We start from the raw sequence: 25646 nt of genomic DNA, 5'->3' as shown, positions 1-25646 counted from the left end.
GGCCTTTTTTCCTGAAGGGTCTGTAAAGGCATTGTCATTGATAATACCAATGCTACTGTACTTCTGCTGGCCTGCAAATGTTGCTGCTGGTTGAATCTTTCATTTGTCTGAATAATTAGTTTTGCATCTTTATATCAGCAATATGTTTGTATAAAAGGGGATGTACTGGACATGTTTAAAAGTATTATTACGTTTACCCCTCTGAATAAGATTCAGATAGGTTTAACGTATGTGACCCCTGAATTTTGATGGCACTTTTTTCATCCAAGTGTATGAATTTTGCAAAACATTTATGATGGCATTGTAAATGGACAAACAGTTACTTTTACAGATTAATTTAACTGTAGAAACAGATTTTTAAAGTAATTTTTTTAAGTACGAAAGATCGGTTTGTGATGATTTTCTTTTAGTGCAAATTCACACTGCAAAACATGATCAAATATAGAAAACTGCCCCTTTAGTGACTTAAAATGTCAACCCCCAATAATTCTTCTTTCTAAATCCAACTGCATGTAAAAATTGAAAAGGAATGGACAATGCAGTTGCACAGATTCCTTGAATGTTTTCCTTGTAAACCAAATGCTCTTGTATATGCTAGCATAGAAACTAGGTTAGTATCTGCAAACTTTGTATTAATGCTTCTTTTTGTTAGTTTTTGAACTTTCATTTTTCACAGTAATTATTTAATCTGCTGAGTTACATCAAAAATAGTTGAGCAAAAAATTAAAATAAAACGATGAAAAATTTCATCTGGAATCAGGTATGCAGCATGGAACCATATCCTTTGTTTCAATTCCTCCATGTCATCCAGGTATCATAAATTAATCTAATCCCATTTGCCAGCATTTGCCCCGTATCTCTAAAAATTCCCTTCCTATTTATCCAGATGCCTTTTTAAATGTTGGCTGGCAGATACTATTACCTCTTCCATTGGCAGTTCGTTCCATACATGCACAAGCCTCTGTGAAAAAGTTGCTCCTCCGGTTCTTTTTTAAATCTTTCCCCTCTCATTTTAAACCTATGCCTTCTAGTTGTTAACTCTCTTACCCTGAGGGAAAAGACCTTGGATACTCACCCCATCCATGCCCATCATGATTTTATAAAACTCTATAAGGTCACCCTTCAGCCTCTGATGATCCAGGGAAAATAACCCTAGCTGATTCAGCCTCTCCCTATAGCTCAAATGCTCTAACCCTGGTAACAATCTTGTAAATCTTTTCTGAACCCTTTCAAGATTCACCACATCTTTCCTATAGAAAGGAGACCAGAATTGCACACGTTCTTCCGGAAGTGGCCAAACTAATGTCCTGTATGGCTGCAACGCGACCTCCCAACTCGTATACATAGTGCCCTGACCAATAAAGGCAAGCACACCAAACTCCTCCTTCACTATCCTATCTACCTGACTCCACTTTCAAGGAACAATGAACCTGCACTCCAAGGTCTTTATTCAGCAACACTCCCCAGAACCTTACCAGTAAGCATGTCAGAAGCTAAGATAAGGCACAAGTAACTCACCTCCTGATTCCCTTCTCCTCCTACTCCATTCTCTTTCCATTCCCCCACCCCTGTCCCAAAGCCTGCCTACCATCTAAGGCATAAGTCAAGAACATGACAGAATATTTCACACTTGCCTGAATGAGTGCAGCTCCAACAACCCTCAGGAAGCTTGACACCATCCAGGACAAAGCAGCCCAGTAGAATGGCATCACGTACATAAGCATCTACTCACTTTATCACCAATGCTTAGTTGCAGCAGTGTGTACTATTTATAACATGTACAGCAGAAATTCACTAAAGATCCTCAGACAGCATCTTCCAGATCCATAACCACTTCAATCTAGAAGGACGGGGACAGCAGATACATGGGAATGCCATCAATTGTAAGTTCCTTTCAAGCCACTCACCATCCTGACTTGGAAATATATTGCTGGTTCTTTACTGTTGTTGAAATCCTGGAATTTCCTCCATAAGAACATTATGGGTGTACCTACAGCACATGCACTATCATGGCTTACTACCTTCTAAGGGCAACGAGAGATGAGCAATAACTGCTGGCCAGCCAGTGGCACCCATGTCTCTCAAGAAATTTTCTAAAAATTTGACTGCCATTTGACCCAATTTTGATCACTAACCTTACTGAAAGTCATCTGAAAATTGAAATACACAACATCCACTGGCTACCCGTAATCATACTCTGCTGGCTGCATCCTTCAAAAGTCATAACAGGTTTGTCAAACATAAATCCATGTCAACTCTCGCTAATACTGCTATTATTTTCAGAGTGTCCTCTTATCATTCTCTTTATAATAGATTCTGATTTTTTTTTTGCTCTCTCCCTTTCACTTTTTTTATACATATTAGATAGCTATACAAGTTTTTATAGTCCTTTTTTTTAAACAAAGAATTGCTTTCATATTCTAATTTATTTACTTAGAGTTTGTTTGGCTCTCCTTTTGCATTCAAATAGAGCTGAAAGGGATTTTAAAAGGGATGAGGAAGTTGCATTACTGGTAAAGGGGTATCTCTCAGCTGTACTCGAGGATACGTCAGTGGACTCCTGCACCGAGGCAATATGGGTAGAATTCAGGAATAGGAAAGATGAAGTCGTAATGCTGGGGGTATACACAGGCCTCCCGACAGCTAGCGGGAGATAGTGGAGAGAATATGTAGACAGAGTTTGAAAAGATATAAAAACAACTAGGTTGTTGTGGTGGGTGATGTGAACTTCTACTGCATTGAGTGGGACTCACATTGTACTAGGGGGCTTCGATGGAGCAGAATTTGTAAGGACCAGGAGGCCCTTCAGAAGGATTTCTTGACACAGTATGTAATCACTCCAACCAAGGAAGGGGTTATGCTGGACCTAGGTTTGGAAAATGAACGTAGCCAGGTGAGTAAAGTTTCAGTGGGGGAGCATTTCAGGAGTTGACCTTAAATTCCTTGAGTTTTAAGTTACTCATGAGCAGGGATAACTGAGTCCTCGAGTGAAATTAAGGGGTTAATTAAGGGGAAGGCAAACTACAGCAATATTAGATAGGAACTGCAGAGTGTTGATTGGAAGTGCATGTTTGAGGTTAAATCCACATTGGACACTGGGAGTACTTCAAACAGCAGTTGATACGAGTTCAGGAGTGGCATGTTCCTGTGAGAGTGAAGAAGGATAGCTATGGCCAACGTGAACCTTGGATGATCAGGGATGTTATGACCTTGGTCGAAAAGGAAAAGTAAGCGTATGTGAGGTTTAGGAGGATGGGAACTGACAATGCCCTTGAAGTACACAAGGAAAGTAGGAAAGAACTTGAGCAAGGAATTAGAAGGGCTAAAAGTGGTCCATGAAAAGTCATTAACAATCGGGATTAAGGAGAATCTCAAAGCTTTTCACACATACATAAAAAGCAAGAGTGTAACTAGGGAAAGGGTTGGCCCACTCAAGGGTAAAGGAGGGAATGTATAAGTGAAGCCAGAAGAGGTAGGGCAAGTCTTAAATGAACATTGTATCGGTATTCACCAAAGACAAGGAAATTAGTGGAGGATGATCTCGGTGAAGTGAGTGTTGAACTTCTAAGCCAAGTTGCTAATGAAAAGGAAGAGCAGTTGTGCATCTTAAAAATTAAGATAGACAAGACCCCAGACCCTGATGGAACTATCCCAGAATATTATTGGAGGCAAGAGAACAAATTGCTGGCGCATTGACAGATCTCTTTGTATCCTCTTCGGCCACAGGTGAGATCCCACAGGACTGGAGAATAGCTTATGTTATCCCATTGTTTAAAAGGATAACAGGGATAATCCAGGAAATTACAGACATGTGACCCTTACATCAGTGATAGGGAAATATTAGAAAAGATTTTTAGGGACAAGATTTTTAAGTGTTTAGAAGCAAGTGGACTTATTAGCAATAGACAGCATGGTTTTGCGTGGGTAGGTCATTCCTCACTAACTTGATCAAACTTTTTGAGGAAGTGACAAAAATGATTTCTGACGGCAAAGCAGATGATGTTGTCTACATCAACTTCAGTAAAGCATTTGACAAGATCCCTCATGGCTGATTAGTACAAAAGGTGAGGTCACATGGTAGTAGGGTAAGCTGGCTGGATGGATACAGAACTGACTTAGTCAAAGGAGACAGAGGGCAGCGGTGGAAGGACGCTATTTGGCATGGAGGGCTGTGACTAGTGGTGTTCCACAGAGATCAGTGCTCTGACAACTCTTTGTGATCTACATAAATGATTTGGAGGAAAGCATAGCTGGTCTAATGAGTAGGTTTGCAGATGATACACAGATTGGTGGAGTTGCAGATAGTGAGGAGGATTGTCATAGGATACAGCAGGATATAGATCATTTCGAGACATAGGCAAAAAAAATGACAGATGGAGATTAATCCAGCCAAATGTGAGGTGATACATTTTGTAAGGTCAAGTACTGGTAGAAATTATACAGTGAATGGCGGAATCCTTAGGAATATTGATCTGCAGAGAGATCTGGATGTGCAGGTACACAGATTATTGAATGTGGCAGCCCAGGTAGATAAGGTAGTAAAAAGTCTATGGTCTGCTTGCTTTCATTAGCAGGGGCATTGATATTAGTGATATACAATTATGTGGCAGCTTTATAGAACTTTAGTTAGGCCACACTTTAATATTGCCTACAGTTCTGGTCACCATACTACCAGAAGCATGTAGCTGCTTTGGAGAAGGCAACATAAAAGATTTACCAGGACATTGCCTGGTATGGGGAATCTTTAACTAAGGAGAAAGGTTGGATAGATTGGGTTTGTTTTCACTGGAACACAGGAGGTTGAGCGCAGACCTGATAGAAGTTTATAAGATTGTGAACGGCACAGAGTGTGGAAAGTAAAAGGCCTTTGAGGCTGATTACTAGGGGACACAGGTGTAATGTACGAGGGGAAAGTTTAAAGAAGATGTGCAAGGCATGTTTTTCACACACAGGGTGGTGGGTGTCTGGAACACATTAAAAAAACAAAAGAACTGCAGATGCTGTAAATCAGGAACAAAAACAAAGTTGTTGGAACACATTGCCAGAGGAGGTGGCGGCAGTAGACAAAATAGCAGCATTCAAGAAGCACCTGGAGGAATACATGAATAGGAAGGGAATAGAGGGATAGGAATCCTGTATGTAAAGACAGTTTTAGTATGAAAGGGCAAAATATGTCGGCATAGGCTTGGAGGGCTGAAGGGCCTGTTCCTGTGCTGTATTGTTCTTTGTTCAGTGCAAATAAATTCAAACACCACTCATTACACCAAACCTACTGTATATTGCCATTTATTCAGCTCCAACAAGTGTGTCGCATGCACATTATTGCAATTAATTTATAATTTGTGTGTTTTTGTTATAACTTTTACATTTATAGATTAAAGTGTTCAATAAAAGATAAACAGATAAACCTGGTTAAGAAACTGAAAAGCCATCCTAACTTGTAAGTAACCGTTGTATTTACCTTCGAAATCCTCATGGTAGGGCCAGCACGCATATTGCCATCTCTGCTGGAGAATGGCTTGTCAACTCTATTACCAATATAAATAATTCACAAGGTTATCGAAGCAAAAAAGGTTATTAATGATAAAAATCATTCTTTTAGATTTTTTTTGAGGTTATCCTATAGCATGTTATGTTGTAATTGAGAAGAGTGGTGGTATAGAAGGTTCTTTTGTTAATGCACAATGTTTAGTGCCATTCGTGATTCTGCAGATACTGAAGCAGTCAGTTCCAAATGCTGCACGACCTGGACAACATTACGGTTTGGGCTGAAGTGGCAAGTATCACTTTGATATACAAGTGCCAAGCAATGACCAACAGGAGAGAATCTAATCTCTTCTTGATATTTGGCTTTACCATTGCTGAATTCCCTATTTTAAACATTTTGGTGTTTCCCCTTAACCAGAAACTGAAATACAGTGGTTCCATGAATAATATAGCTCCAAGAGCAGGTTAGAAGCTCGGAATTCTACAGTGAGTAAGTTGCCTCCTGACTCTAATTCCTATTCATCATTTACAAGGGAGGTTGATGGAATGGCATCCATGAGCTTAGATGAGTGCAGTTCTAATAACACTCAAAGCTTGACATATTTCAGGACAAAGAAGCTTGTTTTGATTGGCATCCCATTTAACATCTTTTATCATTCACTGCCTTTGTTACCAACACACATTGGCAGCAGTGTGTAGGGTTTACATGATACGCTGCAACAACTCACCAAACTTCTTATATGCACCTTCTAAAACCAACAATTGCTGCCACTTAGAAGGCCAAAGGCAGTAATTACATGGGATCCCCCCACCTGCAAATCCCCTTCCAAACCACAGACATTGAGACTTGGAAATATGTTGTTGCTCCTTCGGTGTTGCTGGATCAAAATCCTGAAACTCCCTCTCTATCAGCACTGTGGTTGGTGGGCTGCAGTAGTTAAAGAAGGAAGCTCACTTCCATCTTCTCCAGGGTAACTAGGCATGGACTATAAATGTCACCATGCTGAGAATGAATTAAATCCGGTTAATTGCTGAGCAAGTTTATAGCACTTGTTGATAACACCTTCCATCATTTTATTGGTGATCGAGAGTAATCTGACTGTAATTGGCCAGGTTTGATCTGTTCTGGCTTTTGTGCACAGGACATTCCTGGGCAATTTTCATATTGTTGGGTAGATGCCAGCATTGTAACTGTACATGGAACAGCTTGGCTAGGGGTGCAGCATGTTCTGGACCACAAGTCTTCAGTCCTATTACCAGACTGTCAGGGCCCATAGCCTTCGCAGTATCCAGTACCTCTGTTTTCTGATATTGTGTGAAGTCAAACTGGCTGAAGACTCACATCTGAGATGCTGGGGACCACTGGAGGAGGCAAAGATGAGTCATCTACTCGACTCTTCTGCCTTAAGATTGTTGCAAATGTTCCAGCCTTATCCTTTGCTCGGGAATATGTGTAGATCCTCCCCCAGTGAGTTAATTGTCCATCACCATTTATGACTGGATGTGATAGTACTGCAAAATTTAAATGTGATCTGTTGGCTATGGGCTTGCTTACTCTGTCTATCACTTACTACATAGGCAATTGGGCACACAAGTAGTTCTTTGGTAGCTTCACCAGGATGACGCTTCATTTTTAGGTATACCTGGGGCACTGGTCCTGACACTTATTGTGGAGCCAGAGTTGATCACTTGGCTTGATGGTAATGGTAGAGTCGGGGATATGTCAAGCCATGAAGTCACAGATTGTGTTGGAGTACAATTTGATCGCTACTAATGACCCACAGCAGCTCACAGATGCCTAGTCTTGAGTTGCTAGATCTGTTTAAAGTCTATCCCATTAAAATGGCTATAGTGCCAAACAAAATGATGGAGGGTGTTGTCAATGTGTAGGCGAGTCTTTGTCTCAAAATGGAAACAGTTTAGAGGTTTCTAATGAAATTAAGTAAGTAGTTACTCACTAACAGTTAAACTATTAAATACTTAGTTTAACTCCTGAGGGACTATTCCATTGATCCTATACTTACTTCACACATCCTCAACTACACCTCTTGCAGGACCCAACACCCTGTGCCCTGCTTTCCCCCAACTTCACCTCCCCTGGACCCTGAATCCAACTGCTCGACAAGCTCCACCCTTCTCCTCCAATAGACTACTCCATTACTAATTCTATACTAAGCTGAGTTTCCCCAGTATAGTCTTAATTTCACATTTCCAGTATCTGGGGTATTTTGCTTATTTGTGCATGTTTAGTTCATTAGTGAACTAATATTAGCAATTCTCTTCTGGCTATGCCTGCCTTGAGAAATGTCTGTCTTCTCTCCAACAGGATTTCTGCTTAATCTTTGGTTTGTTCACTTTCATTGCTTTCTGTTTCTCTCCTTGTGTTATCTTAGTGCAGAGGACCTATTTCCCTATCACACCTTAATTTACACCCCTTTTACATCTCTCTTTCTCTTTCACCACCATTAACAACCCTTTTATTTATTGCACTGGGCCTGTACACCATCTGTCCTTAAGATCCACCTCTGCTTTTGTCAGAATTATAATTAAAACCTATTTTCCAACACCTTTTCAGCTCTGAAGAAGAGTCATATTGGCCTCAACATGTTAACTCAATTTCTCTCTTTACAGATGGTACCTAATCTATTGAGTTTCTCTACCATCTTCTGCATCTACTTTAGGATTAGCAACACTGGCCATCTATAAAAGAAACACCAACATCACAGTGGTAGATATCTTAAAAATCAATTGAAGACAAACTGGAAAACAGTTCTGGACACGTGACAATAATCAGGAACATCAATTTTTGTGAATAAAAAGAGCTGTACAGATCTTTAGATAGTGCATTAACCATCCAGAAGACAGAACAGCTTGCCTTTTAACTAGAGACTATGTTCCTTCAAGATGTGAAAAAAATGCAAGAGTCTGTTCGCTTAAATTCAAAAATCGAAAGTTGCAGAGACAAGCAAGAATAAAGGTGATACATGTGTAATCTGCCCCTCTCTCTTCAAAAAAGAATACAAATCTGAGGGCCTTGTGATCCAAAATTTTTTGGAACAATTAGCCTTCCTAGGAGAAAATACAGCTTAAAAACACTAAATAAGCAGGTTTTCATGTTAAAAGCTTACCTGTGTCCAGACATCCATCAATTCTGCCCTTTTCTAACTTCAAATCGGCATCAAGGTAGAGAGAATCCTGCTTGATGTTATTTCTGCTTATTTGACGTGAGTTCCATCTAGAGGGATGTGCCTATTACTACAAGAATGAAATTCTTTAAGCCTGTAGTTTTAAAAGCATAGTGTTAAATGGATCAAGCCTGGTAAAGAAGCAACGTCAAAGAAAAATAGAAGTAAACATAAGCAAAACTAGGTAAAAAGAAATGGGGGAAAGAGAGAGAGACACTACATCAAAAAAAACGACTTGCAAAGAAAAATGGGCATTAATGACAAACTGAATTAGAAACATTCAAGCCCCTGCAGTTATTCAGGCAACGTATGCAGTGTTATGTAACAGATCTGTGAAAGAAAGCTCTGGAAATCATTTTTATCATTGGTGAGGTGGAGCTTCATAGAATTAATGCATCCCTTCATCTATGGATGATCAGATAAACACTGAAAAGGTCTTGACAGTTCTGGAAGACCAGATCAAGAGAAGAAATAACTTGATGATTAACAGACTCTAACCAATTTTCTTCTGCTCAGCCACTTGGAAATGCCATGCAATAATCAGCAGAAATGGATGATGTGTGCAGATCTCAGCGCAGTAAAAATTATGGGGAATATCGGCTCCAACTCATTGTACAGACTGCAACTTCAAAAGTCTTTTTGATCAGTTCATCAGAATGTGAAGAGTAACTGTCAGAGGGGATGGTAGATTTATTCATAGCCTCTGCACCAGTTAAAGCCTTTAGGAAGGATTTTCTAATAAAGGAAAAGGGTTATATGACAGGGTCATACCTTTGACACTTGAGATGGACACAGGTTTGAAGACACAATGGCAGGCTAACAACAATTACATACTTTACGTGCAGCCAACACTATTGCTACTGAAAGTAAAGCACACCAAGCCAAAAGATGTAGTTTGTGGTATCTATTCAAATGTTGTCCGCGATACCTGTAAAGCATATGGCACCATGGGATGTTGGGCATGTATGTGAGGGAATTTTGGGCCAAACATAGAACAGTTGTTCAATAACATAAGACAACACAACACTCACAACAAGGAAAACATTAAGAAGGTTCACAAATGCAAACACGTCGATGAAGTTCAGAGTCAACCAAGCAAAAGGCAAATTTCGGAAGTTGAAGTTTTCCACATTTTTAATATTACACACTGTGTTCCTGGTACAAAACAATCAGAAGCCTTTACAACTATTAATATCACGAGTCCTATAAAGGCAGGATATAATACTAAAAGCTAAAATTAACAGAGGAGTTAGTGCTGACATATTACCACCAGGCATCCTGACTGACATACATCTCTGTGATACTGTATAGTACAGATAATTATCTACCACTGACTATCAATATTAAAGCAAGTCAAAAATTATTCGACATCAGGTTATAGTCCAACAGGTTTATTTGAAGACACAAGCCATTCTGAGGAAGGGTCAGCAGACCTGAAATGTTAACTCTGACTTTTTCTTCACAAATGCTGTTGAGCTTTACCAGCAACTTCTGTTTTTATTCCTTTCAAGATGTGTACACTTAGTGGAGAGCAAGCCACATCACATCATCACCACATGATCCATGTTCAAATGATTTACCAGAACCTATCATAGACTGGGACTGTACACATTAGAATTTAGAAGAATAGTTGGGGGGGGGGGTATCTTATTGAAACATATAAAATTATGAAGTGAAAAGATAAGATGGAAGGAGAGAGGTTGTTTCCACTAGCAATGTTCCAAAGCTTGACATTGAACTTTGAAATGTTAGTCTTTTAAACTCTGTTTTACCTGTGTCTGTAATGTTTGAGTTGACAACACATGCCAAGGTACAATGATATATATCCATTTGAGGTAACTTTTTATCTTTGGGAAAATGGGACTTTTTGTTATCACTCACAGTCAGTATGTCAGTATATCTTTCAGGAACACATTATATCAGTAAATCTTTAAGAGAATGCTTATGATGTTATCATTGCAGCATAACATGTGACTTGAGGGTATAAATATCACTGATTCCATCTTACCTGGGATCACTTGAAGCATGACATACTACAAGAACATGCAGCACAGTGTAAAGTAAAAGCTTTATGTTAGACCAGACACTGATATGCTTGTGATTATAATAACTGTACACATTATCTAACCACTACAAACTTCTGTTGGATTCTTCAATATCACACATTCATGTCTAGATTCTTATGATATGGGAGATGACATAAGCATTGTGACATCATGCCCTGTGACCCACAGCTCCCTCTCCTAGCCTCGATATGGGAACAGAAATTGCTGGAGGAACTCAGTGGGGCTGGCAGCACTTGTGGAGAAAAACTAGCATTAACATTTTGAGTCTAGTGACCCTTTCTATGCATTCACATACATACACTTTAACGTTGCTCTGTACTTTCTTTCTTGCCTATTCCTCCACCTGCACCTTTTAACTTAATGTTTTCCTTAATCGGTATCAGCTGCATCCTCATCCTTACATATTTTGCTAGCCGTGGTATTTTCTTCGACTGCTCATAGAATCCCTACAGTGTGGAAACAGGCCTTTGACCCAACAAGTCCACACTGACCCTCAGAGCATCCTACCCAGACCCATCCCCTATAAGCCACCTAATCTACACATCCCTAAACACTACAGACAATTTAGCATGGCCAAGCCACCTACCCTGCACATTTTTGGACGGTGGGAGGAAACCACAGCATCTGTAGAAACCCTTGGAGACACAGGGCGAATGTGCAAACTTCTCACAGATAGTCACCCAAGGGGGGATCAAACCTGGGTCCCTGGTGCTATGAGGTAGCAGTGCCAACCACTGAGCCACCATGCCTTCCCAATAGCTTTGGCAAAATGTCTTGCAAGCAGTCCCAGCTCTGATCAGGTGCAATCCATTTAGCTTGTATAGGTGCCATCTTCCCCAAAGCTATTCCCAGTGACTCAAGAATCTAAAGCCCTCCTTCCTGCACCATCTTTCCAGCCATGCATCATCTGCTTTGTTCTCCTATCTGTACATGCGTGTATGTGACAGTAGAAGTAATCTGAAGATTATTATATTTGTGGTCCTGCCTGCTAACTTTCTCCCAAGTTTCCTAAATTCTGGATACTGAACCACATCTTTTATACCAAAATCACTGGTACAACGTGTACTGTTATGATTTATTTTATTTCATACAATCTATCTGATGAAAGCCAGATACTTTAAAGATAAATTTATCCAAAGGAACATGTATAAAAGGCTATTTGGGTGTTTTCTTGTAATTAACATTTTCATGAAGATTTTGGAAATATATGATATAAACATATCAACTTTAATATAAAGTTCACCAAACAAAACAAAAACAGTAGAGAGCTCCTGTAATGATAACATTTTTCTTGTACGAACTCCGAACAATTTGAAAAGTGGGTTTTTATTGACAGTGAAAGAAGGATAAATGAGACATCATGGATGTTGGATTGTGTCAATGTATGATTGGAGCTAAGAATGGCACTGAAATCTAAAGGAATGATGATGATGGATATTGGTTAACATAATGTACCAACAGATGAGTCTACCTCTGTCTTCAGAATATTCACCAATAAAATGGAAATGGAAGATAGATATGTAGAAAGATTGTAGCATAGCAAGAGGCTGTTCAGCCCATCGCCGCCATGTCAGCTCTCTGCAAAAGCTTTTCAGTTGGTTCCACTGTCTGCCTTTAGCCTGAAGCCTTGCAAATCTTTTCTCAAGGTCAGAAGTCACACAACACAAGGTTATGGTCCAACAGATTCAATTGAAATCCCAACCTTTAGGAGCGCTGCTCTTTTGTCACTTGACGTACCAGTGCTCTGAAAGTTTGTGATCTCAAGTAAACCTGTCGGACTCGAACCTGGTGTTGTGTGACTTCCGACTTTGACTACCCCAGTCCAACACCGGCACCTCCACATCAAATCTTTTCTCATCATATAATGATCAAATTCCCTTATAAAGTATGTAATTGAATCTGCCTCAACCACTCTTTCAAGCAGTGTACTGCAGATCCTAATCACTCTTTGTGTTAAGAATTTACATTTTATGGTACTTTTAATTCTTGGGCCATTTGCTTTAAATTGGTGTTCTCTGCTTTTTGGTCCTTCTGCTAATGGGAACAGTTTCTCTCTATCTTCTTTGTCCAGGCATCTCATGATTGCAATTAGTCTCATCAACACTCGTTGCAAATCTCTTCTCCAAAGGGAACATTCCCAGCTTTGCAAATCCATCTACCTAATCAAACATTCCCATTTGCATGTCTGATGTTCCTCATCCCTAGAATCATTTTCATTAACCTTTACTGCAACCTATATAATGCCACCAAACCTTTCTTAAAGTAGGGCATTCAGAATTGAACACAATAGTCCAACTGAGGCAAAGCCAGTGTTTTATAAAGATTCACAATAAATTCCTTGCTTTTATAAATTGTGCCACTAATTATAAAACCCAAGATCTTTTGCACTTTTTTTAGCAGCTTTTACAATGTGGCAACCACACTCAATGATGTGTCAATGTAACCTAAGGTTCCTTGAATCTTGTGCCCCAATAAAGATGTCCTTTTCTTTTAATTCCACCAAAATGAACCATCACAACTCTCGGTATTGTTTCTGCCACATAGCTATCCTTTTCACCAAGCTATCTATGTTTCTTGAAGTCTGTCATTATTGAAATATTGCTAAAAGAAACCAAGAAAGTGAAGCTTTTCATCTTGCACTCATCAGATGAAGGATGCAAGAATCATATGACAAAAAAAAACACTTTTTTATCATATAAGAAGAAAGTGCTGATTGGTTGGCCCTTTGTTAACATGGGAAAGCAGTAAGAACAGTTAATTGTCAATTTTAATTCACAGACCAGGCAGTGGATTCTGATTAATCAGAGTCTTGCTGTAGGGTTATAGCAGAGATTGATTGTCTCCATAATGCCTTTCTTTTATGAAAAAGGGACATTATATGCACAAATTTTGCCTGCCTGCATAACACAGGGTCTATGTATTTATGTTTCTAGCCCACACAAATACATTATACTGTCAGCCTGACCGATAATCCTGGATTGGTTTCCAGTGTAATTCTTATTTAATAAATGATGTCCAATCACAGAATTAAATCTAATGCATTTACTTCTCTGAGGCTTGCATGCATTGGTTAGCGGAGCACAATAAGCATGCTGTCCACTGACTGACATGTTGTTGCTATGGTTGCCAGTCATTGGAACCTATATTAATGGCATCACACTGGCATTGCAACTCATATCACACGACCCATTTGAGTAAATCCATTCACACTTCTGTCTAGGATAGTGCAAGGTCAGCTCCCAATGATTTATTGTCAATAATTTAACTGCTATATTTGAATGTTCTCCAAATCTATGAATATGTTTTCATTAAAAGAACCACAATAACTTTACAATGACTCTTGATACTTGAAGCATGTGAAAGCTCAAATTAACCATATAAAATTGGAATAAGTAATCATTTAGTTATACATAATTTGAGTATTTTTTAAAAGAAAGATACATTTTATCCAAGCTTTTTGTCTTGCACACAACAGGGCAAATTTCAAGCCATATCAAATTAAATAGCAAACAAAACTTACAGTGTATGAGAGGAAAATGCTGACTAGTTGGAAAATGGACCTACTGATAGAGGCATTTCCAAGGAGAATGCACCAGTAAGTGATGATTAACAGTTAACAGCCAAGCTTTGTTTGCTGTTTAAACAAGTTAGGCATACTCTGATTAGTAAAGATATTGCCCAGACAATGAACCAGACAGTGGCTGGCACCTATTTTGTCTCATTAAAATGGGCACAGTACATACATGTTCTTTCTCTCGATGAAGCACAGGGCTGTGTGTGTTAATAAATGTAGCTTCCTGTACATTCAAGCTCATCATAGTGTGAACCCAACTGACAATCTTAAATTAGTTGTTGGCATAATACCTTGTAAACTCAGGATTATGGAGCAAAATGCTGTCCAATGATTGATAATATTTAATTTAGGACACTGTGATGTGAATTCTGCAAGTGAATGTCAGTTGGGTGCAGTCAGTTCTTTGCTTGTTGTGAACAGCAAAAGTGCCATGCTGTTTGGTATGATCCACCAGTCTTTGGAATGTACATCCTATGTACCTATAATCACACCAGCACTGAAATTCATGACATTTGTTTGATAGGCAGAGTGCTCTTTTGGCTTCTTTATAACACTGGGTTAATGGGTAGACACTGCTTTGTTATAGAATTATATAGCACAGAAACAGATCCTTTGGTCCAGCTGTGCCTGTGCTTGGCTTACATCCCCCCAAATATTTCTTATTCATGTATTTAAACAAATATCTTTTAAATGTAACTGTAGTCACATCCACCAATTCCTCTGGAAATTCATTCCACACATGAACTACTGTCTGTACAAAAATGTTGCCCCTCATGTCCTTTTTAAACCTTTCTTCTCCCACCTTAAAAAATATGCCCTCTGGTCTTGAAATCCCCCACCATAAGGAAAAGACATCTGCTGTTCACCTTATCTATGCCCCTCATGATTTTAAAAGCCTCTCTAATGTTACCCCTCAACCTCTTATGCTCCAGTCAAAAAGGTCCCAGCCTCTTGCTCAAACGTTAGAGTCAATGCACCTTTCCAGTGTAATCTGATGTAGGCAGTGCACTTTTATGAGATCAATATACAGTGAGAAATGTTCTGTTCAGGGTAGCAACATATGATTAAACCACTTCCCCCTGACATTGAAAGACATGTTTACAGTATGTGGCACGGTAGCTCATTGGTTAGCATGCCTGCCTCACAGTGCCAGGGGCCTGGGTTTGATTCCACTCTCAGGCAACTGTCTGTGTGGAGTTTGCACATTCTCCCAGTGTCTGTGTGGGTTTCCTCCCACAATCCGAAGATCTGCAGTCTAAGTGGATTAGCCATGCTAAATTGCCTGTAGTGTTCAGGCATAGACAGATTAGGTGGGTTGCAGGGGTATGGGTCTGGGCGGGATATTCTGTCAGTGTGGGCTTGTTTACACACAGTAGGGATTCTATGAATCTATTTCTAGTGTTACTCCTTCTGAGTTTGCAAGAATAGAAACAGAAGTTGCTGGAAAAGCTCAGCAAGCCTGGCAACATCTGTGAAGAAAAAATACTCTTCCTCATCTTTACTAATACTTGCACTTTAATTCCAAGTTTTTATACGATTGCTTCTTCAAACTGAATTCAATTTCATAAACTGCTGTAGTGGAATTTGAGATCGTGCTCTATCTATTTGTTGAGCCAACTGTTGGATGACTATTACAGTAACATAAATGCATGTGTGAAGAAGGGTCCCGACCTGAAACGTTAACTTTGCTGCTCATCTGATGCTGCTTGGCCTGCGTTCCTGCAGTTCCACACTGTGTCAGCTCTGACTCCACCATCCGCAGTTCTTGAATTCCCCAACATAAAAGCTGCACTCGTACTATTGGAATCGATTCTCTGCCAGTCCGGTAGATGGCGCAGCCATTGGTACCTGAGCGTTGTTGGGGGTTGAAAGGTTCTCTCTGGATTTGTCGGGGTGGGCTGGGTTTAGAGGTGGTGGGGGCAACAGATAAACACCGTAGTCAACGTCAGAGTCTGAACTTATTGTTTTGTTTTATGTCAAAGGATCCTCTCATTGTGAGTTTTACTTGGTTCAGGTTTGGGTGTGTGATTTCTCAGCTTATTATTTAAGTCGCTGATCAATAATTATATATATATTTTTTAAAAGAATAACATTTTCCTAGCTACCATTAGTTCTGAGGAAGGGTCACCGGCCCTAAAACGTTAGCTGACTTTACTCCATAGATGCTGCCAGATGTGCTGAGCTTTTACAGCAGTTTCCCGGAGTTGTTTCAGTTTTTCACGTTGCTTGAAGTGTTTATTGGAATTTGTTTGGTGAAGTTCAGGTCGTTCTTGTAATGAGGGAGACAGAGTTCGAGGTTACTCAGCAGCAAGTACTTTTACTAGGTATACAAGGCCTTTAAATAAATGCCTGTCTCAAAGTGAGTTCTGAAGTTCTGTTCATTTGTTGTTCTGTACGATTTGAATGTATTCGATTTGCTGCGCGTGTTTTTTTTTGCTGCGGTTATCCTCCCTTCTTTATTCACTTAAGATTTATTGACGGGGTTGTTTTTATTTGAATGTCATGTTCTGACTTACAGTATTCTACATACCTTGTTAGTTTATACTCGTGCAAGTCTGAGTCATCCTTTCTGGCACCGTTCGACAACTTTCTTATTGACTTTCTTAAATTAAAGTGCAGGTTTTAAGATTCCAGCTATATTAAACGACCTGTAAAATCCATTGTGCTTGCTGACAGTGTCGAACTGCACACTTACTGCTGTATTGAAAAGTTGATATTAAAATAGTTATGATCATTTTCATGTCCACTATTGTTAACACTATCCAATCCCGTATCGGAATTTTGTTTCGGGATGATAAGCCATTTTAACGGTGGTTTCACATAAAGATTCAAGATAGCTCTCAAGTGGTCAGGAACTCCAAAACTGTCGTGTGTATGATCCCATCCTTTGCTCTTTCTTTCCCAATTTCCCAATGTTTAAATTCTCTTGGCTTGAATAGTTGAATGTATTTCAGACTGACTCGCAAGTTATTTGCTGCCCAACCTGCCACTACTTATCCTGCAAGCATAAATGCGTGCTGCTGTCGTCATTTTAAGACTGAATCATCTTCTTAAATATGGTTTCCAAATTATTGGTATTGTCTGGTTTTTTACACCTCTGAAGACTCAGCTGCTATGACTCTGATCTAGTCATGCTGTTACTTCTGTTAACCAATTAGCTAACTGCAGTTGATCTGGACTGATCCTTGGATGGCCTACTAGTCCCATTAGTTTATCAACTTTAGCTAGTGTGACTCATGGGCAGAGATATACTCTAGATGTAATACTGACCTCTCGCTTTACAACATGTTTTCTGCTCTGAAACTCTTCCTGCACATCCTAAATCTTTGTTCTCATAAAATAACTCCATCAATGTGTACTCTGGCACTCTACCTTTCAAATAGTATCCAGTTTTGTTTCACCAGAATGAACTTGGACGGAAGTAGTTTGTTGCATGTTGATTCCACGCTATGTACTTCAACTTTATCCTAACATCGCCTGTCTAGGCTTAAATTTGAATTCTCTCCTTCCCCTTATCCCTGTTTTCCAGCAGGACAAGAGAATCCTCATTGTGTCGACAGGATTATGTAGCTTGAGTTCACTGTGCCTATCTGTGTGCTGCTCTATTTCCACTATTTTATGTTTTAAAGCTACTTTTTTTAACCTCCCCTAAACCTCTTCCTGTTGTTTTGTCTGTCTTTATTTCTCACCTTGGTAATTCTGTTTGCCAAATCCTGACTCCACTTAAACACAGAAAGTAGAAGCAAGAAATAGGCCATTTGGCTGTTTGAGCCTGCTTCAGCTTTCAGTACGATAATGGCCAATCATTCAACTTTATACCCTGTTCCTGTTTTCACGTACAACATACCATTTGCTTTCTTCAACGTCTGCTGCACCTGTCACCTTCAGTGACTGGTGTTCAAGGACGCCCACAAACTATTGCACTTCCTGCTTTTACAATTTATAGCCATTCAGATAATAATCTGCTTTCCCATTTTTGCTCCCGAAGTAGATAACCTGAGACGTATCTGCATTACACTTCATCTGCCATGCATTTGCCCACTCTCTCTACTTGCCCAAATCACAATGAAGCAACCCTGCATCTTCCTCAGAGCTCACCTCCCACCCAGCTTTGTATCATCTGCAAACTTGAGATATTACATTTGGTTCCCACATCTAACTCATTGACATGTATCATGAACAGCTGGGATCTAAGCACTGATCCCTGCAAATTTTCCCCTGATTTCTCACTGTCTGCTACCTGGAAAAAGACTTGTGTATTTCTATTCTTTGTTTCTATCTGCTGGCTGATTCGTTATCCATGTCAGTACACTTCTCCAATCCCACATGCTTTAAATATTACATGCTAATCCCTTTATCTGGAACCATATCAAAAACCTTTTGAAAGTCCAAGTAAACCACAGCCAATGGCTTCCTCCCATCAACTCTTTGTCGCACCCTCAAAAAAAGTTTAGTCGCATTCATCAAGTAGGACTTCCCTTTTGTAAATCCATGCAGGCACTGTCCAATCCTGTCACTGCTTTCTAAGTGCTCTGCTATTAAATATTTTATGTTGGACTGCTGCATTTTCTCTACCACCAGAGATGGGCTAACCAGTTTTTAATTTCCTGGTTTCTCTCCACTTACTTTGTTTCAAAATAGTGAGGTTACATTAGCTGCCCTCCATATGAAATGTTCCAGAGTCAATAGTATCTTCAGAAGATAACCATCAATGTATCCACTGGGTCTAGGGCCACTTCCTTAAGTAACACTGGGATATGGATTATCGGACCCAAGGGATTTATTGGCCTTTCATGCCATCAATTTCCCCAATGCCATTTACCACCTAATACTGATTTCCTTTAGTTCCCCGCTCTCATAGATCTTGTTTTCCTTAACTCTATTCTCCTGTCCTCTTCCCTACTTCTCTGGCACTTCCTATTACTTTCAGTATCTTACTTGTTCTGTCCCATCTGCCTCCAGTTTAAAATTCTTGTTCTCCAGTTTCATGTTGGGCAGCTCCATTACTTTTCATTCTGCTTTTGCAGGCTGTTTCCCATCTGTGGTGATTTGACCCTAAAGCCTTAATTTGTCGTGCTTTTGTCTTCTGAGTCACTGCTCTCCAATCCTTCCTTAATCTCTGCCTCCATTTTAAAGCCCACAACCGATAATCATGGACAAACCCTTGACCGAGTCGTCTTATGGCGGTAGGGTAGAGATTGTATTTTGTTTAAAATACAAACTTAGAACATTTTGTATAATACAAAAGCCTTAGTAATATAGTTTCCATGGTAAATCACTTCCCATCCTGATCCTGCCCCTTGATTAAAAGTTCTGGAACTTCTGCAAATTTCTGGTCAATGTCAGAGCATTTAGCATGAGTCTCTGTTAATATGGCCAGTGTTGGAGATGGCTGTGGAATTGTCCGGGTAGTGTGTTTCTGTGTGTTGTGAGGGTAGTTACTTTAGAAAAATCCTGTAAATATTTTAGAGAAATCAAGTGGAGTTCACTCCAGTGTTCTGGCAGATATTTAGCCCTCTAACAACATCTCTAAAACCAATTCTCTGTTTGTCATCTTAGTGATGGAGCGATCTGATTATGTGTGAATTAGTTTTCCTATGGCACGTCAGTGACTGAACTTCAAAAAGTAGCTCTCTGGCTGTAAGTTGTTTTGGCACACCTGAGGTCACAAAATATTCAAAGTTGTACTTATGCTAAAGTTGTATATTGATCATTTTATTGTGACAGGCTATTTATTTCAACTCTTTCTCAGTATCTGATTGTTAAGAATGCTCTTGCTTCAAGTGCATTTAGTTGTCTACTTTTCATCAATATTTATGACCTGAAGGATACAAAGATCAAAGCTAATGGGCTTAACTTCATATTGTAGTTCACTGAGAACTATTTATTCACATGTATCAGTTTGATTTTGGTGGGATTCAGAGATTTTACCTGAGATCATTGTTGATCTGGTATTGGTAATGAAGGGAAATGGTCACGATTCGCAAGGGTGTGGGTGGATAGCTTGTTGTCAAGAGATAACGAGGTATGGAGCTGGATGAACAAAGCCGGCCAAGCAGCTTCAGAGGGGCAGGAAGGCTGACGTTTTGGGCCTAGACCCTTTTTCAGAAATGGCTTGTTGTCACATTGGTTTCCATATTTGTGAAAGAAGTTTCTTGCTGAATTTCTGAAGGAAAACCATTTAGAATCATAGAATTGTACAGCATGGAAATAGATCCTACGCTGCAACTTGTTCACCTTGACCAGACATCCTAAATTAATCTGGTCCCATTTGCCAGTATTTGGCCAATTTTCCTCTAAACCCTTCTTATTCATGTACCTATTAGATGCCTTTGATGTTGTAATTGTACCAGCCTCCACCACTTGCTTTGGCAGCTCATTCCATGCACTCACTACTCTGCATGAAAAAGTTGCTCATTAGCTCCCGTTTATATCTCTCTCCTTTCACCTTAGACCTATGCCCTGTAGTTTTTGATGCCCTCACTGGGGAAAATACTTTGACTATTCACCCTATCCGTGCCCTTCATGATTATATAAACTTCTATAAGATCACCCCTCAACCTCTGCTCCAGGAAAAATTAACCTCAGCCTGTTCAGGCTTTCTCTATAGCTCAAACCCTCTAACCCTGGCAACATCCTTGTAAATAATTTATGAACCCTTTCTAGTTTCACAACATCTTTACTGTAGCAGAGAGACCAGGATTGAACGTAGTATTCCAAAAGTGGGCTAACTGATGTCCTGCATAGGCTCAACGTGACCTCCCAACTCTCATCATGCATGAACTGTTCAATAAAGGCAAGCACACCAAATGCCGTCTTACTGCCCTGTCTACCTGCGATGGCACTTTCAAGGAACAATGAAACTGTGCTCCGAAGGCTGTGTATTCGGCAACAATCCCCAGGACCTTACCTTTAACTTTACAAGTCCTGCCCTGATCTGCTCTACCAAAATGTAGCACTTCACATTTATCTTGTTGAAACTCTATCTGCCACCCCTTGGCCTATCTGATCAAGGTCCCAAATTTACTCTCTGAGGTAACCTTCTTTGTCTGCTACACCACAAGGTTTTGTATCCTATGCAGACTTAATAATAATAATACCTACATACTCACATCCAAATTATTTCTATAAATGACGAAATGCAGTGGAACCCTGCACTGATCCTTGTAGCACGCTGCTGGTCACAAGGCTCTGGTCCAAAAAAGGAACCCTTCACCACCACCCTTTACTCCTACCTTCGAGCCAATTTTTTGTATTCAAGTTGCTTGTTCTCCCTGTATTCAATGCAATCTAACATTGTTAGCCAGTCTATTGTGCGGATCCTTGTCAAATGCCTTACTGAACTCCACTTAGACAAACGTCTACCGCTGTGTCTTCAGCAATCCTCTTTTTGAAAAAGCAACAACCAAGTTGGTGAGACACGATTTCCCATGCAAAAAGGCATGTTTACGGTCCCTAATCAGTCCTTGCCTTTCCAAATACATGTAAATCCTGTCCCTCAGAATCCCCTCTAATAACTTGCCCATCACTGATGTCAGGCTCACTGACTTATTCTTCCCTGGCTTTTCCTTACCACCTTTCTTAAATAATGGCACCATCCGGTTTTCCAACACCTCACTCATGGCTATTGATGATACAAATATCTCAGCAAATGGAATTGATTTTTATTTTCAAATTGCAATAACAATTCTAGAAGATATGATCACCATCAATCAAAAATGCAGGAAAATTGAGAGCAGGTTATCAATTACTTGTTAGACTTTTGCAATATGCATTATTTCTTCACAATTAACTGTCTTGGAAAAGGAACCTGTGCTTCATAAAATTGACGTAGACTTGCCTCAAATATGAGATTGGCTTCTGGGAATCTTGGATCAGAATGAGATCCATTTTGAGACATGACCGTAAGATTCGACATTCACTTTATTCTAGAAAATATCTTATTTCTCCCACTGTTGAGACTGCTCAAGTGTGTTTGCAGCTTCTTTATTGAGCTGTTGTACTTTTTTTTTACATTCGTATATTTGTTTATTAGATCCCAAATATCCCAACTTATTTCTCAATACACTGTAAACCAAACTCACTGAGGTAAGCTTTTTTTCTTGTAAGGGGGTGTGCGTTGATGAAACTGCTGATGCTGTTTTTAACCTTCTTGATTTTACTGTTGTCACTTCTCTAGGTAACGACCTCAGGCTAGCTGTAAGGGTAATTTGTATCGTTTGTACCTGTCTGGGTAAATTACATATCCAGTCCATTTAAATAGTGTATATACTAAAATGTACCGGTCTAAGGAACATGACAAAATAACATTTCTGTACATGCTAACATCAAAATGAAATAGATTGGCTTGTAGAAGTGAAATTCTTATTGACAATTTTTGGTTAACTTTTTTTCAATTTCAGAAATGGGAGAACTGGAGTCTGACGATGAGCTTTTGGAATATTCTGAAACAGAAGAGAATGGTGAGTTTATCTGAGTCACTGACATGCTTTTAATTACCTGCCTTGTTCAGATGAACAGATTGTTTTAAGGTAAAACAGTGTTTACAGTACCATAGCTTATCAAATATCACAAGTCATCTTGGGCCATTGTGGTGTAAATGCATGATTGTAAGATCATTAGGTCTGGTAGCATCTGTGAAGGTGAAAACAGAGGTAACATTTCGGGTCAATACCAAGGATTTCTAAACATGGGTAAGTGTTTTTGCTATTAACAATATAAATTGTAGAGGAAGAAACATTATTTGCTGTCTTAATCTAGTATTTCTCACTGGTCAGGGAACAACTACCAAATTGTTCCTAACCTATGTCTATTATTAGAGAAAGCCCTATGCTGGTTTCTTATTAAAAACATAAGGTTACCTATCTCCACTTTTCAACTTCGGCTTAAAATATTTTCTTCGAAAAGTAGCCTAAACCATTAGGTTCAGTGATGTGTTTGAAATCCATTTTCATGCATCACTGTAATCTTTAGCCTACACTTCAAATTTATTGTTGAAGAATGACAAAACATTTCATGAACGGTTGTTATGAATATGTAATTAATATCCAAAGAACGTGGCAGAGTAGATCTGGTCTTAGATTATGCGGTAGATGTTCTAGGCAGAGGGATTGCAGACAGAGAACAGCATGCAATAACTGCAAATGCATATAACCTCACACAAAGAAAAAGATGGCATGTTTGCCAAAATAAACCTCGGTAGCTATCTGAGAAGAAATAATTGCTGGATTACAATGTTTCCATCAAATAAATGGAGATGCAGAGCAAAAAATGTAAAATTCACTTGATTAGTCATGAACAAAATGAGGACTTATTAATGCCATCTGCAATAGCTATCCAACTTGTGATGTTAAATCATTCCGTTGAATGAAACGTGACCAGTGAAAATAAACAGTTGTCATCGGCTTCAGGGTTCATGTTGTTTCCGAATTTTGCACAGAGTTGGAATATAGGTTCAGAAAGCACCTGTTGCGTTGTCTCCACACAAATCTGTAAAGTTTGGGTCTTGTGGGAAAAAGATATGGTAGTGAGTTTCTTTGGTTGAGAACAGCCATGAAAATGCTGACTGAAATGCCTGCCTCCTGTTTTAACCATTGTGACCAGTAGAAAAAAAATTCTTAGTGTGCGAAGAGCAGTTGATGTCTATAGTGAATGATATCTGTAATGTGGCAATTTCTGCCTGTATTAATGATCTGTGCACAAATTTGGCTCTGATTGTATGACTCTATAGTGTGAAGATTGTCTCTTAGCACATAAATGATTAAATTTATGCTTATGGGAAGATTTCCTATGGTAAAAGCAATATAAATGTGATTGAGTGTTAGGGAAGACTATAACATGTAAGAGCAGAAATAGGCCATTTGGTCAAATGTCCATCTCGCCCTTAAATGTTCTTAATGGCTAAGCCTTGACAGCCCTCTGTGGTAAAGAATTCCACAGATTCACTAGCCACTGAGGAAAGTTCCTCCTCGTGACTGTCTTAAATGGACAACCCACTTGCTCCTGAGATTATGGCTTTAGTCCGAGACTTTCCCAGAAGAGGAAATAGCTTTTCTGCATCTACCTTGTCCTAACCCCTAAGAACAATGTATGTTTCAATATTGTCACCTCACATTCTTCTAACCTCTTGCTCAATCCTCCATGCCTGTGATCAACCTAGTGAATCTTCTTTGAATTGCCTCCAATGCTCGTAAATATCTCCATTGATAAAGGGACATAAAATTTTAACATTGTTCTTGTTTTGATGTAGCTAGTATCTTGTACAGTTTTAACAAATTATCCTATTTTTATATGTCATTCCCTTCAAAATAAAGGCCAATAATTTATTTGCCTTTTTGATAACTTGCCCAATTTAAATGCTGGCTTTTTGTGATTTTTACATAATCCCCTGTGTTATAACCTTTTGCAATATTTTTCCATTTAAGTAGTGTTCACCACATCTTCTTCCTGTCAGTGCAGAATCTCCTATTTTTCCACATTTACATTCCATCTGTTGAGTTTTTGCCTAAGAGACATACATGTAATACATAGACAACAGAGATATGCATGACAAGAAAGAATATGTGAAGATAAAGGATAACAAAAAAAAATACAAAGGCAAAGAGGAACCACTAAATAATACTATCAAAGATCTTAAAATATTATAGTGAAATATTTTGCAGATCCATCAATAAAAAGAAGGAAGTCTGAGATGAAAATGGGACTATAAAAGGAGAGATAATACCACAGGTAAAAGAGATATTAAAAAACTATTGGTTTAAGTATTGAATAGACGATTCCAAGTCAAAGTGAAAAGAAACATTGGTCCAGATGGATTGTATCCTTGCATTTTTGGAGAATCTAGGGAAAAGACAGCAGTGGCAGTGCAAAACATATTTAAGGAAGCATTAGGAAAAGATATCAAGCCAAATGACTGGTGGATAGCAAACGTAATGTCTGTATTTAAGAAGTGGGTTCAGGACATGTCCTGTGACTTAGAGACCAATGAGTTTAAGCTCAGTGGTTGGAAAAATATTGGAAAATAGAAAAGATAAAAATTAGAAACATGACAATGGCCATGTTAGATTTCAAAAGGAAAAATTTTGTTTGGTTAAATAGTGAATTATTGAGGAGGTAACGTAGGAACTAGACAATGTTAAGAGTAGATTTAGTTCATCATAATTTTCAGAAGGGCCTATAATAGTCTAAAGATTGACGTCAGGGAATGTGGAGTCATGAAACAAAAGGCGGAATGGTTAGCTAGCTGGCTGCAAGACAGCAAGTGGGAGTGAAGGGCTTTTGTGGTAGAAGTAAGCACGTGGTGTTCCACCAGCTCGGACACTGTTCATAATTTAT

At 39.2% G+C, this 25646-nt stretch overlaps 1 protein-coding gene across 1 annotated transcript in view; it reads left to right on the top strand.

Moving 5' to 3' along the window:
• The first annotated feature begins 16239 nt into the window (after window positions 1-16239).
• Window positions 16240-25646, top strand: part of atp8a2 (ATPase phospholipid transporting 8A2) — a 498882-nt gene continuing 489475 nt past the window's right edge. The window contains exons 1-2 of the mRNA XM_048533131.2: window positions 16240-16306; window positions 22715-22774. Coding sequence (XP_048389088.1) covers window positions 22717-22774 — 58 coding nt within the window. The 5' untranslated portion in view covers window positions 16240-16306; window positions 22715-22716. The remainder of the gene's footprint in view (window positions 16307-22714; window positions 22775-25646) is intronic.

Source organism: Stegostoma tigrinum, chromosome 6 (assembly GCF_030684315.1).
Source record: "Stegostoma tigrinum isolate sSteTig4 chromosome 6, sSteTig4.hap1, whole genome shotgun sequence".
Taxonomy (NCBI): Eukaryota; Metazoa; Chordata; class Chondrichthyes; order Orectolobiformes; family Stegostomatidae; genus Stegostoma; species Stegostoma tigrinum.
Note: the sequence above shows the minus strand (reverse complement) of the source record. Positions and strands in the feature narration are given on the sequence as shown.